The sequence below is a fragment of the Apiospora aurea genome (assembly GCF_038362705.1).
Source record: "Apiospora aurea strain CBS 24483 chromosome Unknown utg000005l_segment0_segment0, whole genome shotgun sequence".
Classification (NCBI taxonomy): Eukaryota; Fungi; Ascomycota; class Sordariomycetes; order Amphisphaeriales; family Apiosporaceae; genus Apiospora; species Apiospora aurea.
Window position 1 is genome coordinate 5,276,816 of NW_027117392.1, and position 20,848 is coordinate 5,297,663.

Sequence of the window (20,848 nt, forward strand, 5' to 3'; positions counted from 1 at the left end):
ATCATTCTTGTCGTTGGGTATCTACTCCTTCGGATGCGGGCAGCTCGGTAGGGACACGCATTGGAGCGCCTCTAGATCAGGCTTACTACCTACTTACTGTACTCTTACATGACGAAGTGGCGCGGTATTATAGGGACCGCAAACTCAGGGCGTCAGCTGAGGGTTTGCAGAGGAGGAAGAAGGAAGATACTGGGAGTACGGATGACAAGCATGATCCGACGTAGCGTTTCCGCATGCTGCGAGGCAGTCAAGCAGTGTTTCGCTCCGGGCGCTCGTTACTTGCCTCCCGTACTTAGGCAACAACCTTGTGATACATCCTCAACCGTCTCAAAGCTGAGTTCGGCTACCGCTCCTCTCAGTACGAGTAGCTATTCGCAAACAGGATCACCAGCGCTCATCAGCACGACAATGCAGCACGCAATGCCGGTCCTTTCTCAGAAGTGTTCGCCATCGGCTGAGCATCTGCATCTGGGCAGCTAAGAAGTGCTTGATACGACCTTCCACAAATAGATACGCTTCTGTCTTCAAGCGAGTGAGCCCGCCACAGAGATCCAACCCCACAGCCACCTGGGGATCTTCTTACTTTTCCTTTCTCCAACAAGCAGCGCGGCGAGACACTGCTCTGATGTGCCAAGGGGTAGCAACTCGAGACTGTTGGTGGACACCAGGAAGCCTCCTGCATGCCATGCCCCCTTGTTTTCCATCGCCGGTAGTTGGAGAAAGGCCGAGCATCTCGGTACGGCGAAGAGGATTCCTCTCTCTTTCTTTCAGAGGTCTCTCATAAGGCAGATCTAAGGTTCGATATTGGCCTTTAGGTCCGCGAGGGTGGCTATTAGATTGTAGACACTGTATGAACACCGAACTGAACTGAACTGAATTTAGGCGGGTCAATGATCGCTGGGCTTCCCGCGCTCTCCACTTTCAACCGGCCGCAAAGACCACCAACTCCTCCTCTCTGCAAGTACCTGCCGTTTCAAAAGTACATCCAGCGCTACATTCGTCAATTTCCAATGATCAAATCGATCCACCAAAATCCCATCAAATCCCATCTCATGCCCCCGGGCGGAGCCTTACATACATGCGCCTCTGTACGTACATGGTAGATACGCAGAAGAGATCGATATATGTAAGACGAGATACAACGGATGAAGAAAAAAGCATCGTTCAAATGACTGTAAAAAGCAGACCAAGTGGCTCTGAATATCAGTCTGCCATGAGCATGAATGAATATGTAGATGGACAGGTACGATAGCAAAGTTTGCCCGATCCACTTGGAGACAGACAATAGGGCGGACAACGGGAGTATAATCCTCCTACACCTGATAGAGTGTGTCTTGTCGTGGTATGGTCTTGCCATTTTCCGGACCAAGCAAGCTGCTTTGCTTCAAAGTATCTCAATCACCTCAATGCGCAAGAGATACTCGGCGCAAGCTCGTATTGCCCATGCGAGACACAATCATTCAACCGAAATCTTCATGAAATGGCTGATGATCATCAATATTCGCCAGCTCCTGCTTGCTTTGGCTTTCATCCATCCCGCTCAGGTATGCCGCTTACTGCCTGATCAGGACTGGCCGCGCCGCCTATTGCTTTATTTATCTCACTTGTATACGTTTGGTACTTTGGCTTGATCCCTTTCCTTGTTGGAACGCCCCCGGCAAGCTCGGTGAGTGCGTACTGCATTCGTGTCAGTACTTCGGCTCTCACGGACTCGCCCCCCAAATGCTGAGACCGCAGGTATCTGCAAGCCAAGGCTACTTATCGTACAGGTATCTGCCTGCCCCCCCTTGACCTTTACCTTGCCTCAATAATGCCACCAAACCGGCGGGGTTAGTTCTATCGAATAACGCAACATCTCTTCATGCCCTGGCCCAGCATCTAACCAGTCAGAGTCGCCGTCTACAACCCCCGGCCTCTTCCTCACGTTGTTGCGGACGTGCGGTCGCGCATCGAGCATTACATGAGAATCTGCGAAAAAGCGCTTTCGTTCAACCTCTGTTTTCCCTATCAGCCAGAAAGTTCTGGGACTCCTGAGTGGAACAGCAAGTCGCGTTGTCATCTCCGTCATCATCAGGACATATCACACCAACCGCGGCCGTCAACAGACTGGACTGCGCCGACCTGTTTTCACCCAGGCAGATACGACGCGCCCCCGAAGACGACGATTTCTACTCTTTGAGGAACCCTCCTCTCGACCTGGACAAATCCCGGGAGGCGCCCTCCTGTTTTTTTGCTGATCGATTTCGCAAGTTGACCCCCCTGCGCGGCCCAGTTCTACCCTGGTCCCTGTTGCTCGTGTGGGCTTGATCCCAGTCAGCTCGTTCTGCCCAGAAGCTAGAAACGGGGTCACTGTTCGGCGTTGCGGCGCTGCCTTTCCATCTTCTGTCCATCGCGCATCAGCTTGCAGTCAGTGAGCGCGCGCGCTTTCCGACTGACAGTCCTGAGTCCGGTATCTCCTCCTCCCTTCTTCCCTCGGCTGCTGCGGGGCTTTTTTTTAAAAAGCTCACGGCTGTGCGTGCAAAGTCCTGGAGTGCAAAGATAACGAACGCCCACTGCACTGCATCTGTTCTGTTCTGTTCTGGCTGGCAGCCTAGGACGCGTTATCTCCAAAAAGAACTACTCCCTCCGCGTGTGTCACGACGACTCCAACTTCCCTGAACGACTGAAAGTGGGTTTGGTCGTGAGGCGCCGTCATACATGACATGCGAAACTTGCAAAGTAACTTAACCACAGCTGCAGAAAAAAGAGGATCAACCAGCCGGATATCAATAGCAAGATATACATACCTACCACACACCCAGCAACCTTAACTGACTGGCATATCCGTCCAACCCATTCCCAAACGGACGCATCCCAAGACGCAGGCAACCCAGGAGATCTGCCAGACAGACGCAAGCAACCACCCATCAGATGTGTCTACCCTATCCTAAGCACTCGGGTCATTTCAAGATAGCTCGGTAGCCTCCACCATCTTGGAGCTACCCGTCCATCCACACACACCTCTTCCACTTACATAGTTGCCGTCGTCACGCATTCACGTCCAATCCTTTCCTCGTCTCATCACCATCCCACCCACCTCATCATTGTCGCTCCGTTTGCTGTTGACTGCAATCCACTGCCGGCCTTCTGTCGTGGCAGAGATCCAGCCAGGATTGAAAGTTGCTACAAACTCGAGCTGCCCCAAGGTCGCGACAACGCGCGCCATCACACACACACACACACACACAATCGCCGTTGCCTGCCCGCCTGGTCTTGCCTTCCCGACCAGTCATAACCGCCTCCTCCTGCGGCTCGAGAAACCCTTTTTCCTGTTCCGCTGGGCCAGCACCTGGCCACCCCAACCCATCCCTCCCCCCGCCGCATGTGTGCAGAGGGAGTACCATTGCCTCTCACAAGTACTACGCTCGGCGCATAGAGAAGGGGAAAAAAGAATTCGCACCGAAATAGTTGACTGGGATATAGAGAGGGGCCTTATTAGCAGGTCTGCCCTGATACGCTACAGCCTCTCCCCTCCCCCTCGTGTTAAGAGACAAGTTCAGATCGCAGCCTCTTTGAGATTGGCTCACTTCACTATTCAACAACTTTGTTTCGGGCAAGGTAGTGATTAACTCCCAGCCTTGAGCGACGCTACCAGCCCATATGCATGAATAATCCTGCCTGCATCACACATTACATACATACCTACGCTACCATACCCTTTCTCGGAACCGCGAGATCAACAGTCGCCTCTTTCCCTTTTCTGCGCGCTTCGCCCATCAGCTTCGTTTTATCTAGTCCAACTATATCAAGACACGTCGTCCTGCAGGCACCAAGCTTCTCCACGCTCAACACGATCCTCCCCCGTTCCGCTGCTCTTGCAGAACGTGTGGCCATCGTCGCCTGGCCGCCCGAATGTATTCTACGCAGCCTAATGGCGCTGAGGGTGCGACCATCAATCCCGCGACCATCAACCCTGCCGCCCTTAACTCTGGTAAGTTGCGCCTTGCGTCGTTGTCACTTTTTTATTGCTTGTTCCTATCTTTAAGGAGTTTATGCGACCGTCATGCGTCCACGACCAGCCCAGATCGCACCGATCCCAGTGGATCCGAGCTTTCAAAAGAAACGCGCATGCTATCTATCTATGGCTCTCCCCGCGCAAAGACTGTAAGCGCATCCATCGGCGGCGCGCGCACTCGCTCGCTCGCTCAATCAATCAATCAATCAATCGCCTTCGGCAAATCATATGAGACCATCGCGAGTGATGTCCGTCACGGACCGCAATTACGCACTCGCATACTCATACACAAACACAAACCAAGCTTTCCCTATACATATGATACTCGAGCAGACAGAGAGAGACAGCGCTGCCGCAACACGGCGGCTGGCTGCATACAGTTGCAATGCAAATGTAATGCTGCTGTCATGAATGAAGCTATACGTTTTCTATGGGGCCTGCTACTCCGTCGTGATCCATCGTCGCTATCATATCACCATCGTGCACTCTCATTCGGCCGACTGTTGGCCTGATCTTTTTCTTCTTTTCCGTTGGTCTTCTAAGCCGGCGAGGAGCTTCTGAATCTTATCCCGAGCTTGTCGGTCAGCAATATACTAATGTACGACTCATGATTGCACAGAACTGGTTAATCCCAACGCACGTGGACTGAAGCGCAGCCGGTCGCCAGAACCCTATCAAGACACACAGGCTTCTGGAACGCCTGGGGATGATGGTAAGTTACGCTGAACTCTTTCCCTTCCTACCTCATAATACCCGGGCCTCTAGAGCACCTTTGTGTTGCAGCGGTGGGGCCGCGGCTTACTTAGCGGCCCTTCGCGATTCCACTGTGATTTCACTCGCAAGAGTCATGGCCGGGCACGAAACGAGCTCCCGTTGATAAGCAACCGCTCAACTTCACGTTACATGGGTGCTTGCCAACTTCTTGCCGTGCAACCGCCACTTGTCGCATCGGCTGCAACAGTCCAGACTCCCTCGCGCGCTCCCCTCCCCGGCGCGTCCTTCATCTTCCGCCGGCCCAAACTGCAGACAGCTTTGCTAACCAGCGCATTTTCTTTGTCGCGTCCCAGGTGTCGACAACCCGCGCAAGCGTGGACGACCGATGAAACCGCGAATTTCTGGTGGACTCCCCGAACCGCAATCCCGCCACCCGTCATCGCATATCCTACCACCCAACATGTCGCACCAAATGGCGCAACAATCGCCCATGCCGCCACACACGCCGCAGTCGCAGAACGCGCCGCTGCCCGGCCAGAACTACACCCCTGGCCCGCAGTCGTCTCCGCCGCCCAAGACCACGCCTACCAAGACCACGCTCAAGGCGCTGCCCACCGTGCGCGACCACACGACGGACCAACTTGGCCCCGGCGGCGACGAGTACATACCGCGCGAAATCGACGAAGCCGGCGAGAAGAAGGTCATGCCCAATGGACAGCTGCTGGGCAATCGCGAGTATAGGTGCAGAACCTTCTTGGTCCCTAACCGGGGAGACAAGCTCTTCATGCTAGCAACCGAATGCGCCAGAGTTCTTGGGTACCGAGACTCCTACCTCCTCTTCAACAAGAACCGGTCCCTATTCAAGATCATCGCGAACCAGGTCGAGAAGGATGATCTGGTGCAGCAAGAAATCCTCCCCTTCTCCTACCGGTCGCGCCAAATTGCCATCGTCACCGCGCGATCCATGTTCCGCCAGTTCGGCAGCAGGGTGGTTGTCAACGGTCGCCGGGTGCGAGATGACTACTGGGAGGGCAAAGCGCGCAAGCAGGGCTTTACGGAAGCCGATCTCGCTGGTGAGAAGAGACCAGGGGCAGCCAAGGCTAGAGAGGCAGCCGCCGAGGCCAACAACAACCCTCCACCCATGGTCGGGGGTCCTCATGGCGAAATCGTCTACGCCAACACACCCCAGTTTGGTGGTGCTCCCCAGCCCCAACTCGTTCAACCAGGTATGATAGGAGCACCGCCAGGAAGCACGACGAGAATTCCCATGATAACATCAGGACCAGATATGAGTGACAATCGAACACGCGACTATAGCAACTTCATCAAAGGCGGACCACGCCAGGAGATCGCAGGATCAGCGTATCAGGACAGAACCCAGTCAAGTCCGGTAACCGAAATCCACGCACAGGCTCACCATGCTGCTGAGTTCAATCGTTCCGTCAACCAACAGCGCGAAATCCGCGCCGACTTTATGCAAGGCATCTGGCGCCGAAACCACGAACAGCCACAGGCGGCCCAGCCACCTGTTGGCTCGAACGACGGCTCGTTGCCATCAACCACCCGGGCGGGACAGTCACCCCATGCAGCCCCGGCAAGTGCCCAGCAGTCGTCTGGTATGGTTCCGAACCAGAGCCCCCAGATGATGATGACGGTGGCCCCGTACTCCCAGTCGCTCCATTCGCAACAGCCCATGAACCCGACGCCAATGCGCGGTATGTCGCAGGCACCCACGCCCAAGCAATCCAGGGCACCCAGCCTACCGTCGGGTACTCCTGCAAACATCCCCCAATCCGCCGCCCCCTCGTACAACTATGGTAATCAGAACAACAACATGTGGAGTCACCACCAAGCAGCAGCGGCACCGCAGACACCTCAGCATTACCCGGGCTATACCACCCAGAACCAGCAGCCAGCTCACCCGCAGCAGTCGCCTGCTCCCCAATTACGGCATCCTTCAGGCGGTACCCCCAGATGCCGCAGCCGAACACCATGCAATATCCTGGCATGCCAGGTCTCAACCAAGGTTACGCAAACCCCACCCAGGGCATGTATCCCCCAGAGCAGACGCCTCGGCAGTTCTTGCCACAAAACCCCGGCGGAGCGCCCGCTGTCACGCAAGGCTGGTCCAACCCGCAAACCTCCTCAACTGGCAACTGGTGGGCAAACCAGCCTCAATAGGATACCTTAGGTCCCCCACAACGCGACTAGCATACTTACAATCGTCGTGTTGCTGTGATGGCTCCAAGCTACTTCATATGCGCAGGAATCTAACAGCCTGCTTATCGTATGTTAGAAGCTGAGACTTCGGCACAACCTGCCGGGGTCTTTTCTTACTTTGTTTTCTTGGCCTCGATGTGTGGCGACGGTAGGCGGCCATTCAGGCTTGAAGATGGTACCTGTCACACAGCTGGCGAACAAATTCCCCAATTCCCGCGCTGGTCTTCGCTGTGGCAAGCCCATCGCTTACTCCTCCAGCATATATATTTGACATTACGTCGTACCTACCTATCGTTCGGCCAGCTCTCCCACGGCATACGCAGCCGCCACCCGGGATTGAGGCGACTTGGAACCGCTGCTCTGGGACGACTGTCGTATCTTGCGATAACGTCTCCCAGTAGCTGCTAAGGAGGCATGGAAGAATCATTCGTTGTTTGTTTCGTACCAAGAGATACCCCGGCTTCGGCACATACACACCCTTTCCCAAGTTCGAGACGCACACCTATCAATCGCCCACGGAGTATATTTCAGGCACAGAATACCGTCTTAGTCATGACGATGATGATGACAGTCTGCCGACTCTGCTGCACTGAGAATGCCCCATTCGAACACGTATATTAAGATTTTAGGATCTGCTTCTTCGTATTATATTTTGATGATGCCTCTGAACTTGCATGCATTGCTGGGCGAGAGGCATTTGTGTACTTGGTTTCTGCTCATAGTTCTTTTCCTTTCCTACCTTATTTTCTTGCATTCTTAAACCAATGTTTTCTGCTCTAATCCTGTTTTTGCTTTTGACTTCGACTGGGGCACCCCATACGCGCGCACTTCGGGCTTTGCATTGGGGGAGTTTCTTCTGATTTTATCGAACGAGGCTCTGAGACTACGACCTTGGCCCGCCGCGTTTTCTTTACCTCGCAGACCGGGCATTGTATTTTGGTTCCGAAGGCCGCGTGGGCCTCTCCGCCTGTGGAGATTTACTCTACTCATTGAATGAGTTAGAAGTTGTACGGGCCGCCTCTTTTTCGGCTATTTTGGGTTTTTCGGCGGCTTTCCCATGAGTATACGGGATACGGGGGAAGGGAGGAAAGGGGCTTTGCATATTGGGTTCAGGGTCGGGATACCTCCCACACACACACACACATACCCATCCCATCACCGCCCTGTTTCTTGTTCGAGGGGGGATGGTGGGTGTGCAGATTTACGTTGCTTCATTGTTGTCACTTCATTCTGTTGCTGTTGTTGTTAGTGTTAGTCATTGTTGATAGGGTACAAATATCTCCAACCCTCAGTTTTTCTATCATCATTGCGCGCATCATCTCCCATCATGTTCCCACCTCCGCTGGAAGTTTAACATATTAACATAGTGAGCCAGTCTTATGGCTCTGGCTGACTACTTCTACAATACAGTTGAGTGCATATATATAAGCAGTACAATTTCAGTTTACTGTGTTGGTTCCAGGAGCCTACCTACTAGATCAGAGCCATGATCGGGTTCTAAAAGAGAACCATCGCATGCCTTTTGGAGGAGGTGGACAGCTACTTGCTCGTCGTCCTTGGAAAGAACGAAGGCGAGATGTGTGGTTGGAGTTGGAGGCGACTGCAACGGCAAAGGAGGCTTTGCTACCCGACGACAAACCTCGGACTCGGGGATTTGTTCTTGGGGCTTATACGGAGCGCTGCAGAATTCACGGCTTTCACTTCTATGTCCGTATCTTCTTGGCGTATTCTCATCCCTTCTGCCATTACAGGCAGGCAGATAGGTAAGCAGGCGGGCAGGCATTCCAGCCATGGTGAAGAAAACAATTACTCCTTGGCTAGTAAGCATTTGTCAGCCACTGTTTACGATCAACGATGAGGTATTCGCCCTCTGCATGTGTGCATAGAAGCAACACAAGCCACGACGCCTCCCTTAGTAGCGGTCCAATATCGTTCATGCATCCATTCATTGCCTTGTTTCGTTCTCCAATCCGTTTTGGGGAAGTGGTATCAGAGGCAGAGGGCTGGTTCGTTCCGCTGTGGGGTATGATTACATACTTGCTTACATCCTTCTCTGCTTTCTGCACCAGTTGTCACCGTTGCAACGATATTCGCCCGCTAACCAACCGACCAACCAACCAACCAACCAACCATGCTTATGCGCAGCTTGAGACAATACCTACCTAGGTTACATAAATCAATAGTGGTGTGTAAAGGCAGCAAGCAGTAAGCGGCAGGCAGCGTACTTTTCTTGCTGACACACAGGAAACGTGGTGAGCAGGGATCATTACAACAGGGGCGCTTGTCAGGGTTGTCGTTACGGTTGGCAGCACTGCTGTTGTTGCTGTTGTTGTTTTGTCATGGCTCGGTCATCGTCAAAGGCAATTGGTTGGACGCGTTCAACTCGCATTGCATCCTCCTACAACATCATGACTGCATTGTTATATCATGTACTTCGCGTACATTGCCCATTGGCCTGCCTGAGTCAGATATGACTGCACCAGAACAGAAAAATGTGCCGGGGAGAGAGAGCCTGGCTGCTCACGACTTGCTCCTGCAGCAAGTGGCGCTCTTAATCCCTACAGGTATTATTAGAGGCGTATAATATAAATTACTTATATATACATGTGTACTTGTGCTTGCAGAGATGTATGTCGGGTTGGAGGATGTATACATTATGCATGTCAGATACCCACCAAGTTCCTCCCCAGGCCAGACCAGCCAGTCATGGTACCTGCCTACCCCAAGGCATTGTGGGGAACCATCGCGGCCTTGTTCTAAAGATAGCAACCGACGACTGGACCCTTCTACGTAGGACCTCTTCGGGTCTATCGGATGAGCAAAGTGAGCTTGACGGGTCGGATAGCGTGGGGGGCCATATGAACGTGTTTGGCCTCCGTTGGTTGGCATCATTATCCCTCATGTCCCATCTTGAGCCGCCGTTTTGGTTTTCGATCCACCGCGCCCCAGGGAAGTAAGCAGTAAAGCGGAACGGAGAAACCGTGAGAGAAAGAAGATCGTACGCCGGGAGAATCAGAGAGAGGGTGTAGGAGCCGGCCAGTCGGTAGAACAACGCTATCGACAGGGTTCGGGAGATTCCTCCGAGAGGCGTCGACTACATCCGCATACGCTCATGTAAGCACTTGAGACGAAGAAGAAGAAGAAGAAGAAGAAGAAAGAGGGAGGAGGAGGAGAAGGAGGGTGCCGTACAACTCTGAACGTGCCGTCAGCTTTGCATGCTGACTCGTCCCACTCGTGTAGTTGAGAATAAGATGGGCCCTTATCAGCCTCCCAGCCAGGCTCCATGCTGACATGCAGTCACGCTGTATCTCGTGATAGCACGACGTTTTCCACTAGCTTCCGAAGTAAACATAAACAAGGGCGAAATATCCCCTTCTGGTCTGTCTTGCTTAGCCTTCAGAATAGGCCTTGCCGAATTCCTCCAAAAGAGAGAGGTAGCGCTTATGCTTTCGAAGGTCTCGAAATACAGGAGTCTACAAACTGGCACTGGCACAGCCCGAGCCTTCCGGCCCCTTCCAGGCCTCACCTCAACGTATGGATTGGGAGACCCGGTGACTCAGTTAGTGCGCGACTGAGCCCGGGTCTCCGTAGTCGACACGGTTGTCTTCACCGAGAAGCAGCTCGATCCGCGAACGAACGTGGCAAGTTGTGCCTTCCCACATGACCTTCAGTATCAGAGGCCATCGGCGAAAGTTCTTCGAGCGAACGGTATCGCCGTCTCCCACAAAAGCGGCGTTGCGTGAGGACTGTGTATGGTTGGACATTGGGGTTGTGATAATATCAGCGACAGTACCTGGCAGTGAGTACCAAGCCGACAAGGCAGCAGGGAGAGGTGGATGAAGGTAGGTAGATATCCATCATCAGGTTCTCATCACCCCGAGCGTAGTTTCGGTTCTAACCACAAGTCACGTTGAACTGAAGGGTACGTTACAGCTTAATAAGGCAATACAGCGAGTACGAGATAAGGCGACAGACAGCCCGTCCCTTTATGTACCTACCAATCTCTATCAGCTATAACACCGATGCCTGACCCTCATATACGCTTCGAGGTTCAGCATCATCCCTTGAGTAGGAATATGAATATACGATGCTTTGGCGGAACTTCAAGTGAAACGAAAGATAGTAACAATGCGGGTTATTCCAAATGCCTCTAATACCCCCGATTTCGGTATGTTTAAGACCTGAGGTTCCTAGTCCGAAGTAGTCATAGCTGTGCCTGGCGATATATTCCACGATACAAGTTTCTTGTTAACAGCTCCTGCGATATCCTCTGCGTTATGAGACATCCCAATGAATTAGTCCAACATGCAACCGCCAGTTCCAATATCCCAATATGGTTCGCCAACAAAGCGCCCCTGAGGTGCGCGAGGTCCCAATGACAGCAATAAAAAAGCCGACCCTGTACAACTTTTCTCTTCCCAAAAGTGGCCCCCCTGGCCTATGTCATATACAATTTCGAGTCTTTCTGCTCCTTCCTCTTCCTCAAGAACTCCTTCGCCAAGCTGCCATCCTCTCCGTCCTTCCTGCCGCCACCCTCCACCGTACTAACCGACGCCTCCGTCATGGCCGACTCGATCGTGTGCACAGACGTAGCGGAGACGGGACTGGACTTGAGCGACACGCCCTCGTCGTCGCTACTAAAGGGCACATCGATCCCCACGTCCTCGAGGATGGCGCGGCACCGCTCGTCGGCCCCGATGAGCGTCTGCTTCGAGACCGAGATGATGTCCTTGGCGCGCCGCAGCCGCTCGTCCAGCTTGTCGGTCTGGCCCCGGCAGGCCGCGCACTGGCCCTCCACCTTAACTGTCGCGAGGGGTGGCCGCGCGCCGTGTCGCACGGCTCCGCGCCGGGGCGGCCGGCCACGAAGTCGCGCTGCGCTTGGCACTCGCGCGTGGGCTGGGCGGACCACTGGGAGTGGTTGCATTGGCTGTAGGTTGCGCGTTTGTAGTAGCACATCTTTCTGCTCTGTTCCTTTCGTTTCTTGATTCGTGTCTTTGGGGCGGGAGGTCGCTGCTAGATAGATGGTACAGGCTTTGGCATCGAGCTGCTTGTGGATTTCCTGAACTTGGTATCTGGTGATGATGCTGGTGTCCTGATATGTGTGGGCTTTGGTCCCAATACCGTCTCGTCGTATATGCGTTGGGATTGACATCTATTCCGAGCCAAAGGGCGCGTTACAGTGTGCAATATATTCAGCATACGCGCTGTAGTCTTTCAGGGAACCACCTCATTGTTGCCTTTGTGGACGTTTTAGCACCATACAAGACACTCGCTTTGTACAGTCGAATCGTTCTGGAAGTGACCTCCTGGTGGCGCTCCTTTGTGGCAAGTCGGATCAGTTTACAAGCATATAGTGCTCCTTTACATGATGGGAGCCGAACTCGATGTAGAAAGCCACATGTGTTTGTGTAGCAAATCTCGTTCTGGAAAGCGCGCCGGGATATCTAGAATCGGACTGGTGGAGAAGAGTCGTATTGATATTGTCTTTCGCAAGTTCATAGCTTGAACGCGTCATGTTTCTCGATATCGGTGTAATCAGATGTCCAGGTGAGGTGGTTGTCTTTGACTACCGTGTCAGTGCTATGAGACACCTTCTTCCCAATCCGCCCTAATGTTTTGAGCAGGGTTGAGTCTTCCTTATCCGAAATTACGACACCGTAGTCCGCTCTAAGCAAACACTCGAGGTCCGTGATCGAGTCCCCGAAGTAGAAAGACGGCCTCCCCTGAAGTGTCTCGGCCTGCTGCTGCAGAACCGCGTCCACCACCGCCAGCTTGTCGCAGGAATTTGTTAGGTTCCTGTGCTTAGCGCCACTACCGCTTGAATTCAGAATGTCCGGTCCTGATATGGAGCCGTCGCTGCGCACCGTGTTGGCGATGACAGTAATAGCCGGGCAGCCCAGAGCGCCGGCGATGAAGGCAGCCGACCAATTGACCGAGACGACCCAAAGCTTCCAGCCCTCGGCCACCCTCGCGCGCGCAAACTCCCGGAACCCGGGCCGCAGCTGCACCGTCCCGTCCTCCTCCACCGCCCGCCGCCCTGCCTCGTAGAAGCGCTCCGGGGGATGTCCCGAAAGACGCCGCACTGGCGTATGCGGCCGAGGGACCGGAGCTCAACCGCCTTCATCTCCCGCAGAAAGCCCACCTCGTCCTCGGCGCAGACGCGTCGGGCCTCTTCGACGCGGTACCCGTCCACGTGGCCCCGGTAGTCGTCCATGTAGGACCGGACGACGCCGTCCCAGGCTTGGGACAGGTCCTCGCCCTCGTCGGCGCGGACCCGCAGGGCGAAGTTGGCGACTTCGCCGATGGTGTCCTGGACGGTGATGGTGCCGTCGAAGTCTAGAAAGATGCTCATTTTTTTTCTTCTTCTATGCTTCAAGCGCTGAGCCGGAAAGGTCTGGATTGTGTGAATTTTCGCAAAATCTTGGCGGGGACAAAGAATGGTGTTGGGAGGATATGGTGGGAGGTATTGAAGGGACAAGCAAGAATGATTGCGGGGAGTTTTCCTGGAGACGACTCCACTGGATGGTTTCCCAAACCGGCAGGATGAGTCGTGAGAGGCCAATAATTGTGCGTCTTGAGGACGGATTTGCGCAACGGTCGAAAGAAGCTGACCAAATTAATTCAAGTCACAAGTACACAACGGACATTGGCAGCACCTTCTGTAACTGGCTGTATTACATATAATGACGTCACAGTGGAAGGTGACTTCGAATTCGTTTGCTACGTTTGGCTAATTACCAGCAAACCTTAGACTAGGTATATATATACAGCTATTCCTCTCCTATGCACCATCGTGATGAACCACAGCTCTGAATTGGAACCTACGGCAGATGTGTTCCCCCGAGTTCGTGCCAGCAATGTAAAAAGGGGGCCGGCTGGTTGCCGTTCTCCTGGTACTTGTTCTACCTCATCACAGGGCTTGCTCAAGGCCACTCCTACCTTTGTGTGATTTATGATGTCTACTGCCTGTTTTGAAGTTTGGGTATCGGATATCTGAAATTCGAATTGGAAGCTCAAAGGGTCTTGTGAGCATCCATCCCGATGGCAGACATTCTTACTGGCGTTCCGGTCCGTATGCCACAATCACCGTAGTGGAGGTCCGTCCGTCCATATCAGGGGCGATCAGGCGCCATGCGTATCGTCGTCGCCGGACCCAGCCGCGAGGCCTCAATGATGATGATAAGGAGTTGTTTCCCTAGCTGTCTCGACTCCATTTTATCGCCGAAAAACGACGAACAAGGATCCTTATGTTTGCTCAAACACTCAACATGTCGTTACGCAAAGCGAGAGATGACGATGATGGTGTGTAGCATAAGTCCTCGGTACAATTTCAATTCGCCCCCTAAAGGCACTGCCTGATTGACTTAGCCGAGCCAAAGGGTTTACTGCGTGGAAGGCTCTGCTCGCAGCGGCGGACGAGCGATTCGTTCTTCATCAGGTGTTTGCGCCCAAGGAACTCTCGTTGGGGATCCTGGGGATCCGCTGGGACGTATTTGGTACTACTTTTGCAAAATTCTATTTAATGATGAGGGTTATCTATCAAACGTGAGGTGGGAGATCACAGATACTGTTGCCTCGGGTTGTTTCAACATCATACAGGAGGTAACAGCCCCTTAATGAAGTTGTTTGCTAGATGCTGGACAGGCCACAGGAGGAAAGTGTGGTCATGACCAACATGAGATGGTGACTAACGACCGCATTTCCCTCAGCTTCTCACAAGCCTCACCTGGTGCCTGAGCTAGAAGTGAGGGTATCAAGAATTATTTGTGTGCAGTATCTCAGCCGGCATATTCGTCCTTTGGCACAAGTGAAGATAGGAAATGGCACAGCGTGTATGTGCTATGTATGAGCTCTTCACTAGACCTGCTGCCCTTCTGAAGAAGGCAATTTGATAAAACGAAAAGAAGAAAAAATAGAAAGAAAAGAAAAGAAAAAGAAAGTTGGTGGTCAAGGGCAGGGGCTGAACATACCTGCTTTGCGAGATGGTGTTGAGTCCTGGGAGTACCCCGAGAAAACACCATAGGAGATGTGAACAATACCACTCGACCATCGTTACCAGAACAGCCAGTTATCTGAAATTATTAACCTACCCCCTCCCTCCTTCCTAGGCATGCTACAATTGTTGTCCCCCCACCCCTATTGTTGTACCTGCTACTATCAGGTTTGCTAAGAAATGGCTTGATACCTCCCACCTAATCAGAATTGTCGTAGTCGTGGTGTAACGGCAGGACTCCCCTAAGATTGCCTTCCCCAGCTTACAGGGACCAGAGCCGTTCGTTCTTCATACACTATCCCAAGCGACCAGGAGTCCATTACTACGACCTGCCGCCCGACCACTGATCTTTGGCCATTGCTCCTCTTCCCCTGCCGCCTCCTTCCCTACATTATCGGGGCCTGAGTTACCAAAAAGAATGCTACTAGCTGACGGAAAACCACAAAACAAGTGCGAGTAAGCTGTCCCATCCTCTCCTGGCATGTCGTCAAGGACGTTTCTGCCGTGTCTTACGGCGGTGGATGGGGCTCGCGACGCTGTCTGCGGGCAACCAACCGGCTCTTGTTATCCGCGTTCTGTATGGCGTGGTCGTAATGTGTATCTCCAATACACCATGCTGTTCGCTCCTCGCTACCACACTCCCATTGGTCCCGAATGGCCGGCTTGTAAAGCTCTGTCCCACGTTAGTGGCCGTCCGCTCGCCTCTCGGACGACTTCCAAGTAATCTCAAGATTTCCTCAGCGGTATACATACGACTGGACATGGTCCAGGAAGCCGGTTTTGTTCGGGTTATTAGCAAAAACGACACGCGGACTTCCAGGGAGAGTATCCTCGACGCGTCGGGTGTAGAAGGTACAGAACCCCAACAATTCTCACATGGACATGCAATCTGGGCTCTCGAGAACCCTGCTGGTTCTGTGTAATTTGTTATGCAGACTTGCACCAAATATTGCCCCAGGTTGGTGGCATTGCATGCTTAGGGTATCTTTCTGCTATTCCTATATCTACAAATCCCGATCCGAGGTGCCGCCTTCCAAAACGCCGTGACTCCTGTTTGCTTGCTGTAAACAGAGCAAAACAAATAATGTCTCAATACATGTACCCAAATTTACCGAAGCGACGAATACTTTCCTATGAGATCGCTGGTACGTCTTCCATCTGGATGTTCTCGTCGTCATCGTCCCCGTCCATGTCGGACTCATCGCCACCCAAGTCGCCAGGCGCAGCACCTGATTGAGCCACATCGCCACTGATCGCCACGATACTCTTGTAGACGTCGGTGAGCTCCCAATGGTTTGCGAAAGGGCCGCTCTTGTGCAGTGTGGCAACACCTTCGAGGTTCTCGCGCAACCAAGCCTCGGGCTGGTTGAGCTGTTGCTTGAATGCCTTCATAGTCCAGTAACGCCACTTCCTGAAGCAAGCAGTAAGTGCATCCATGAGTGAGGCCTTGTCCAGGCGGGCAGCTCTCTCTGGTGCTGCTTTCCTGGCCTTCTCCTTGCTCTTGGCGGTTTGCTGTATCCTATAGTTAGCATCCTTCTCGAACCGTGCGGGGAAAGAAAAGCCATATGGAAATACTCACAATGAAGCCCGGTCCTCTTCCGCCAGCCGGCGCAGCGCCGGCATTGAGGATGTTCTTCGTCATGGCCCTGGTTCCTGACATTCCCGACATCATGCTGGTTGTGGCCTTGGGCTTCAGAGCGTCGCTCGCCCGCATGGCTAGGATGTGGCGCGTCTCCGGTGTGTCGGCAGGCTGGCAATTCAGCTCGTACTTGAATCTGCCGGCGAGGACTGTTTTCTTGGGGATGGCCTTTCGGTAGTATGGCTGATATCGCTTGCGCCCTCCTTCCGGCTTGTTGTTGCTGCTATCTTTGTTGGCATTATCGCGTTGCCTGTTCCGTAGATGGTGGGGAATGTTGCTGTTGGCGCCCTGCGACTTGGACTTGAAGCCAGGTAGGTCTTGCTCGGTGAACAAGAAGGTGTTGAGTAGGTTGTTGTCGCGCATCTCGAAATTGTACTCCTTGGGTATGGTCTGATGGGCGGGGTTTTGCACGTCGAGCAGCATGGCCATGCGCTCGCGCTTCTCGCCGTTTTTGTCGGTTTCGATCCAGCGTCTGACTCTTCCAACCTCGACCTCCTCTTCCTCCTTCAACTGGGCCCATTGGTCGTAGAGGTACTTGGGCACGTGGGTAAGAAAGAGATTGGCACTGGGGTCGTTGGGCGAAGTCGAGTCGTAGAATTCGAGGTCACCGGCATCTTCGTAGAGTTCGTCGTCCGACATCACAGCAGGCGAGACGGGTGCATCTTCAGGCTCGGGCTTGACGCCTGGCTCGGGCTTGACGGAGGAAGCCATGGTAAGTAATAATTATGCAATCGGAAACTCAAGATTGTCGACGTCTACTGCAGAGCTCGAACCTGGGTCCCCGGCGGTAACGAAGAAAAGAAGTCGGTGTGGTTACCGTGGTAAAGAAAAATAAAATAAAGATGTCGCAATGGTCGAAGGGAGAGTGCAGGCAGGAATGATGTAGCTGAGCTGAGCTTAGCAGTCGATAGGTGAATCAGTGGAATCAGTGGAATCAGTGGAATCAGTGGAATCAAGGTAGCTGCAACCGTACTAGCCTCGACCGCTGATTGGACTAGAACGACAGTCATGATATTATGTAAGCGTTTGCGTCCACTAAAATCACGTGGTACTGAGGTACGCGCCTCATGTTGAAGGTACCAATTATCTATCAATGCAACTCTCCATCAATACGAACCTACCTCGTCTCGACTTTGCCTCCGATCTTCAACTTCACCGCTCAACGCGACGTTCTGCTTCTCCGATAGATGAAGTCTTGTTCGTGTTGATTTATTTCTGTCTGCATATTGATCCTGCCTGCCGATCATCCTCTAGCTTTTGGGGAAGCCCTTAGGAACTTTGCTCTGTGGCGATACAAAAGAAAGCGATTTCTTTGTCACCCCGCCACTCTCCGTTCAAAGAATCCGACGACGGCCACCACCAATCTGGACAAAAAGGTAAGACCACCTGTGTCAAGGAGGAGGTCCTTTCGAGTCACCGCAGACTTTGGCAGCGGGCAGCACATCTACTGCGACTGCTGCGTGGCGCAACAAGCGAACTAGAAGAAGGCATCATCTGGACCTAAGAACCCTGTCTACTACTCCCGTCTACCTGCGCTGCCAATTGGTGCATGAGCTTTTGTAAAAGCCGTGTGTGGTGGTGGAAATCCCAGGCATCGACGACCTGGTCTCGTCCATAAATTCAATCTCAACCTCCCATGCCGAAGACATTCTACGCCATCTCCTCGAACCATCTACCCTAAACCATTTTTGCACCTGCATTCTTCTTCCTCGCATCATCACACATCTAGGTCTGAAATATCCAGTTTCCAGCAGCCAACATGTCGACGGCTGAAGAACAAGAGCTCATGGCTCAAATCAGCAATCTTGCTGGCCGCATCAATCGCCACAAGGCACAGCAGACCGGCCAGTCAGGACATCCCAACCGTGAGTCATCTATAACCTGAGGACGCCGACGTCATGATGCTAATTCCATCCAACAAGATGCGACGCATCCAACCCGAGGCGCTTTTCGAGTTGCTCCCTATCCTCATGGCAATTACCGAGGCGTTCGCGGCGGACGTGCACCTGCTTACCGGAACAAAACTCTGGTTCTTAATGGACAAGCCCGACCTGTCGCTACTTCCGACGACTCGACCCCAACACCGACCACCCCAAATGGTTCGTCATGGGTCACCAAGACCGATCGCCATTTGCAGTTGATCAATACTAGCGTCTTCGAGAAGGAATCCCAGAATCGCGCCAATGCTATCGAACAGACCCAACGTAACAAGCAGCTTCAAAAGAACAATGCCGAGAAAGCTCGTCTCATGAACTATTTGGGCAAGGAATCTATGACCAGCGTTACCCCGACCTCCACCACAGCTGCGACCCCCTCGAGCTACGAGGTCACTGTAGATGGCATCCGCTTCCATGTCACCAGACAGGGCAGTAAGCTTGTCCGTGCTACTGGTAGGTTATGGCAACGGCAAGCAATCTTGGCCAGGCCTTGCGCTGAAAACACGATAGGCGACCAAAACCCCCGTCGGCAACTCCGAGAGTAACAACTATTGGCGGGGTCAAATTCTTCCGTACCAAAAATGGCAATCTTATACGACACGGCGTTGCCAAAGCCCAGCGGTATGTCTTCCCGGTCGGTTTTGAGCGTATATTAACATTTTCGACAGATTGGCTTGTGGTGTCAAGAAGGTTGACGAGCTATGCAAAACCTTTTCATGGACCGGTATTTTCTCTTCCAACAAATTTATCAAACTGCCAACTTGCAGCGTTTGCAGGCTGTGTTGCGGTAAGCACCCCAAAGGGCACAAACTAACTCAGTCTCAGGTTCTTGTGCGAAGGGCCCCCGATGCCGATATGTTCACGATCCCTCCAAAGTGGCCATCTGCCGCGACTGGCTATTGAAGGGCCAATGCCAGAAGGGCGATGCCTGTGACCTTTCCCACGATATTACCGAAGAGCGCGTACCTCTTTGTATGCATTTTGCCAACGGAAACTGCAGGAACGAGAAATGTTCCTACCTCCATGTTGAGCACTCCCAAACTGACCTAGTCTGCCGTGCTTTCGGCTTCTGTGGCTGGTGTGACAAGGGAGCTAGCTGTTCTGAGCGGCACGTTTTCGAATGTCCTGATTTCAGTAACACTGGCGTTTGTAAGACGAAGGGCTGTAAGCATCTTCACAGGGAGCGGGCAAGTATGCTCCGCAAGGCCGGCAACAAAGATAACGCGGCCCAAGAGGGGGAAATTAGTGACTTGTCGAGTGACGACGATGACGACGGCGCTAGCAACGACCTAGACTCCGACGAAGTAGAAGAGTTCATTGGAAAAGACGATGAAGTCCAAGACCTGGATTTTGCTGCCCAGAAGGACTTCATCGGCTTTGCATGACCTTCGTCTACTAACCACCCATTTAGGAAATAATGCGACACATCGATGGGCTAGCATCCGGCTTCGAACGCAGCCCTCCAGGTCAAAACATGCCGTTGTGCATTGTTTGTCGCGTATCCCGTTGCGTTAGTTTGGATGGAGTTTAAGGAGATCGTGCTTTACAACGACAGTTTGGGCGTATTAAAAGTAAAGCTGTATTCGTTCAGCAACTTTCGTGATACCCCTCCTAGGAGATTTGATTCTTTTCGGCTGCCGGCGTTCTAGCGGAGATGAGAACCGGACTGGCAATGTAGAAGAAAAAAGCAAAAAGTACATATGGTGCAGCAAGACAGTCAATAGAGAAATAACCTGAACAACTTAAATCTGATTACATGTGTCTAATTCTATACCGGATATATATACGAAGTCCACCATTCCCAGCTTGGTTGAATGCTTTTTCGAGTCAACAGGGGACAAGTCCTTTACAGGACATTGTCAAAGCAAGTTACGCTGCGAAGGTTTGCTGTTGGCCATACAAAGACCATATGGTTATTGGAAGGGCTAGATGTCCTGGGTTTGGAGGATACAAGTTGATAATGGCTTGTTACCAGGTAGGCGTGTTGATCCTCCACCTCTGTAAATATTGCGTTTGCAGCACCGACACCAGCAGCGACACTATTGAGTATGACATCCACCCAGGCGGTCATTTACTCGTTTCATGCCACAGATACTCCTGGGAAAGAGAGCGATAGGACTTGCGGCTAACCCATCGTCTGTGGCCTATGCATGTATGCCGGATGACAAGGTAGAATTATGTATCCTCATGAACCAACCGCCAGTCAATGAGCAGAGTTGTTGCTCTCACTCACTCTGATTTGACGACTTTCTCGACTCCTTCGGCGACAGAGCACCTAGTTCTAGCAACCGGGGGTCCAGTTCATTCAGGGGTCCCGTGCTCAACCTTCTCCCGACCCGAACCGTCTGTCC

At 52.8% G+C, this 20,848-nt stretch overlaps 7 protein-coding genes across 7 annotated transcripts; 3 read left to right on the forward strand and 4 right to left on the reverse strand.

Annotated features, from left to right (window-relative positions):
- Positions 1-3,891: 3,891 nt before the first annotated feature.
- On the forward strand, positions 3,892-6,889 carry PG986_008160 (uncharacterized protein; the record flags this gene model as incomplete). The annotated part of the gene is made up of 4 exons (XM_066844382.1): positions 3,892-3,970; positions 4,614-4,706; positions 5,062-6,672; positions 6,723-6,889. 4 exons carry the CDS (start codon positions 3,892-3,894, stop codon positions 6,887-6,889), a joined length of 1,950 nt encoding a protein of 649 aa, XP_066700494.1.
- Positions 6,890-10,488: 3,599 nt separating this feature from the next.
- PG986_008161 (uncharacterized protein) lies at positions 10,489-10,692 on the reverse strand (the record flags this gene model as incomplete). Its single annotated transcript, XM_066844383.1, has 1 exon — positions 10,489-10,692. One exon carries the CDS (start codon positions 10,690-10,692, stop codon positions 10,489-10,491), a length of 204 nt encoding a protein of 67 aa, XP_066700495.1.
- A 674-nt stretch (positions 10,693-11,366) lies between these two features.
- PG986_008162 (uncharacterized protein) lies at positions 11,367-11,852 on the reverse strand (the record flags this gene model as incomplete). Its single annotated transcript, XM_066844384.1, has 1 exon — positions 11,367-11,852. The coding sequence occupies one exon, from the start codon at positions 11,850-11,852 to the stop codon at positions 11,367-11,369; it is 486 nt and encodes a 161-aa protein (XP_066700496.1).
- A 571-nt stretch (positions 11,853-12,423) lies between these two features.
- On the reverse strand, positions 12,424-13,280 carry PG986_008163 (UPF0655 protein; the record flags this gene model as incomplete). Its single annotated transcript, XM_066844385.1, has 2 exons — positions 12,424-12,981; positions 13,005-13,280. The coding sequence occupies 2 exons, from the start codon at positions 13,278-13,280 to the stop codon at positions 12,424-12,426; spliced, it is 834 nt and encodes a 277-aa protein (XP_066700497.1).
- Positions 13,281-15,534: 2,254 nt separating this feature from the next.
- Positions 15,535-15,844, forward strand: PG986_008164 (uncharacterized protein; the record flags this gene model as incomplete). Its single annotated transcript, XM_066844386.1, has 2 exons — positions 15,535-15,603; positions 15,692-15,844. 2 exons carry the CDS (start codon positions 15,535-15,537, stop codon positions 15,842-15,844), a joined length of 222 nt encoding a protein of 73 aa, XP_066700498.1.
- A 208-nt stretch (positions 15,845-16,052) lies between these two features.
- On the reverse strand, positions 16,053-17,271 carry PG986_008165 (uncharacterized protein; the record flags this gene model as incomplete). The annotated part of the gene is made up of 2 exons (XM_066844387.1): positions 16,053-16,433; positions 16,501-17,271. 2 exons carry the CDS (start codon positions 17,269-17,271, stop codon positions 16,053-16,055), a joined length of 1,152 nt encoding a protein of 383 aa, XP_066700499.1.
- Positions 17,272-18,319: 1,048 nt separating this feature from the next.
- PG986_008166 (uncharacterized protein) lies at positions 18,320-19,882 on the forward strand (the record flags this gene model as incomplete). The annotated part of the gene is made up of 5 exons (XM_066844388.1): positions 18,320-18,425; positions 18,483-18,954; positions 19,008-19,118; positions 19,166-19,221; positions 19,323-19,882. The coding sequence occupies 5 exons, from the start codon at positions 18,320-18,322 to the stop codon at positions 19,880-19,882; spliced, it is 1,305 nt and encodes a 434-aa protein (XP_066700500.1).
- Between the last annotated feature and the right edge of the window lie 966 nt (positions 19,883-20,848).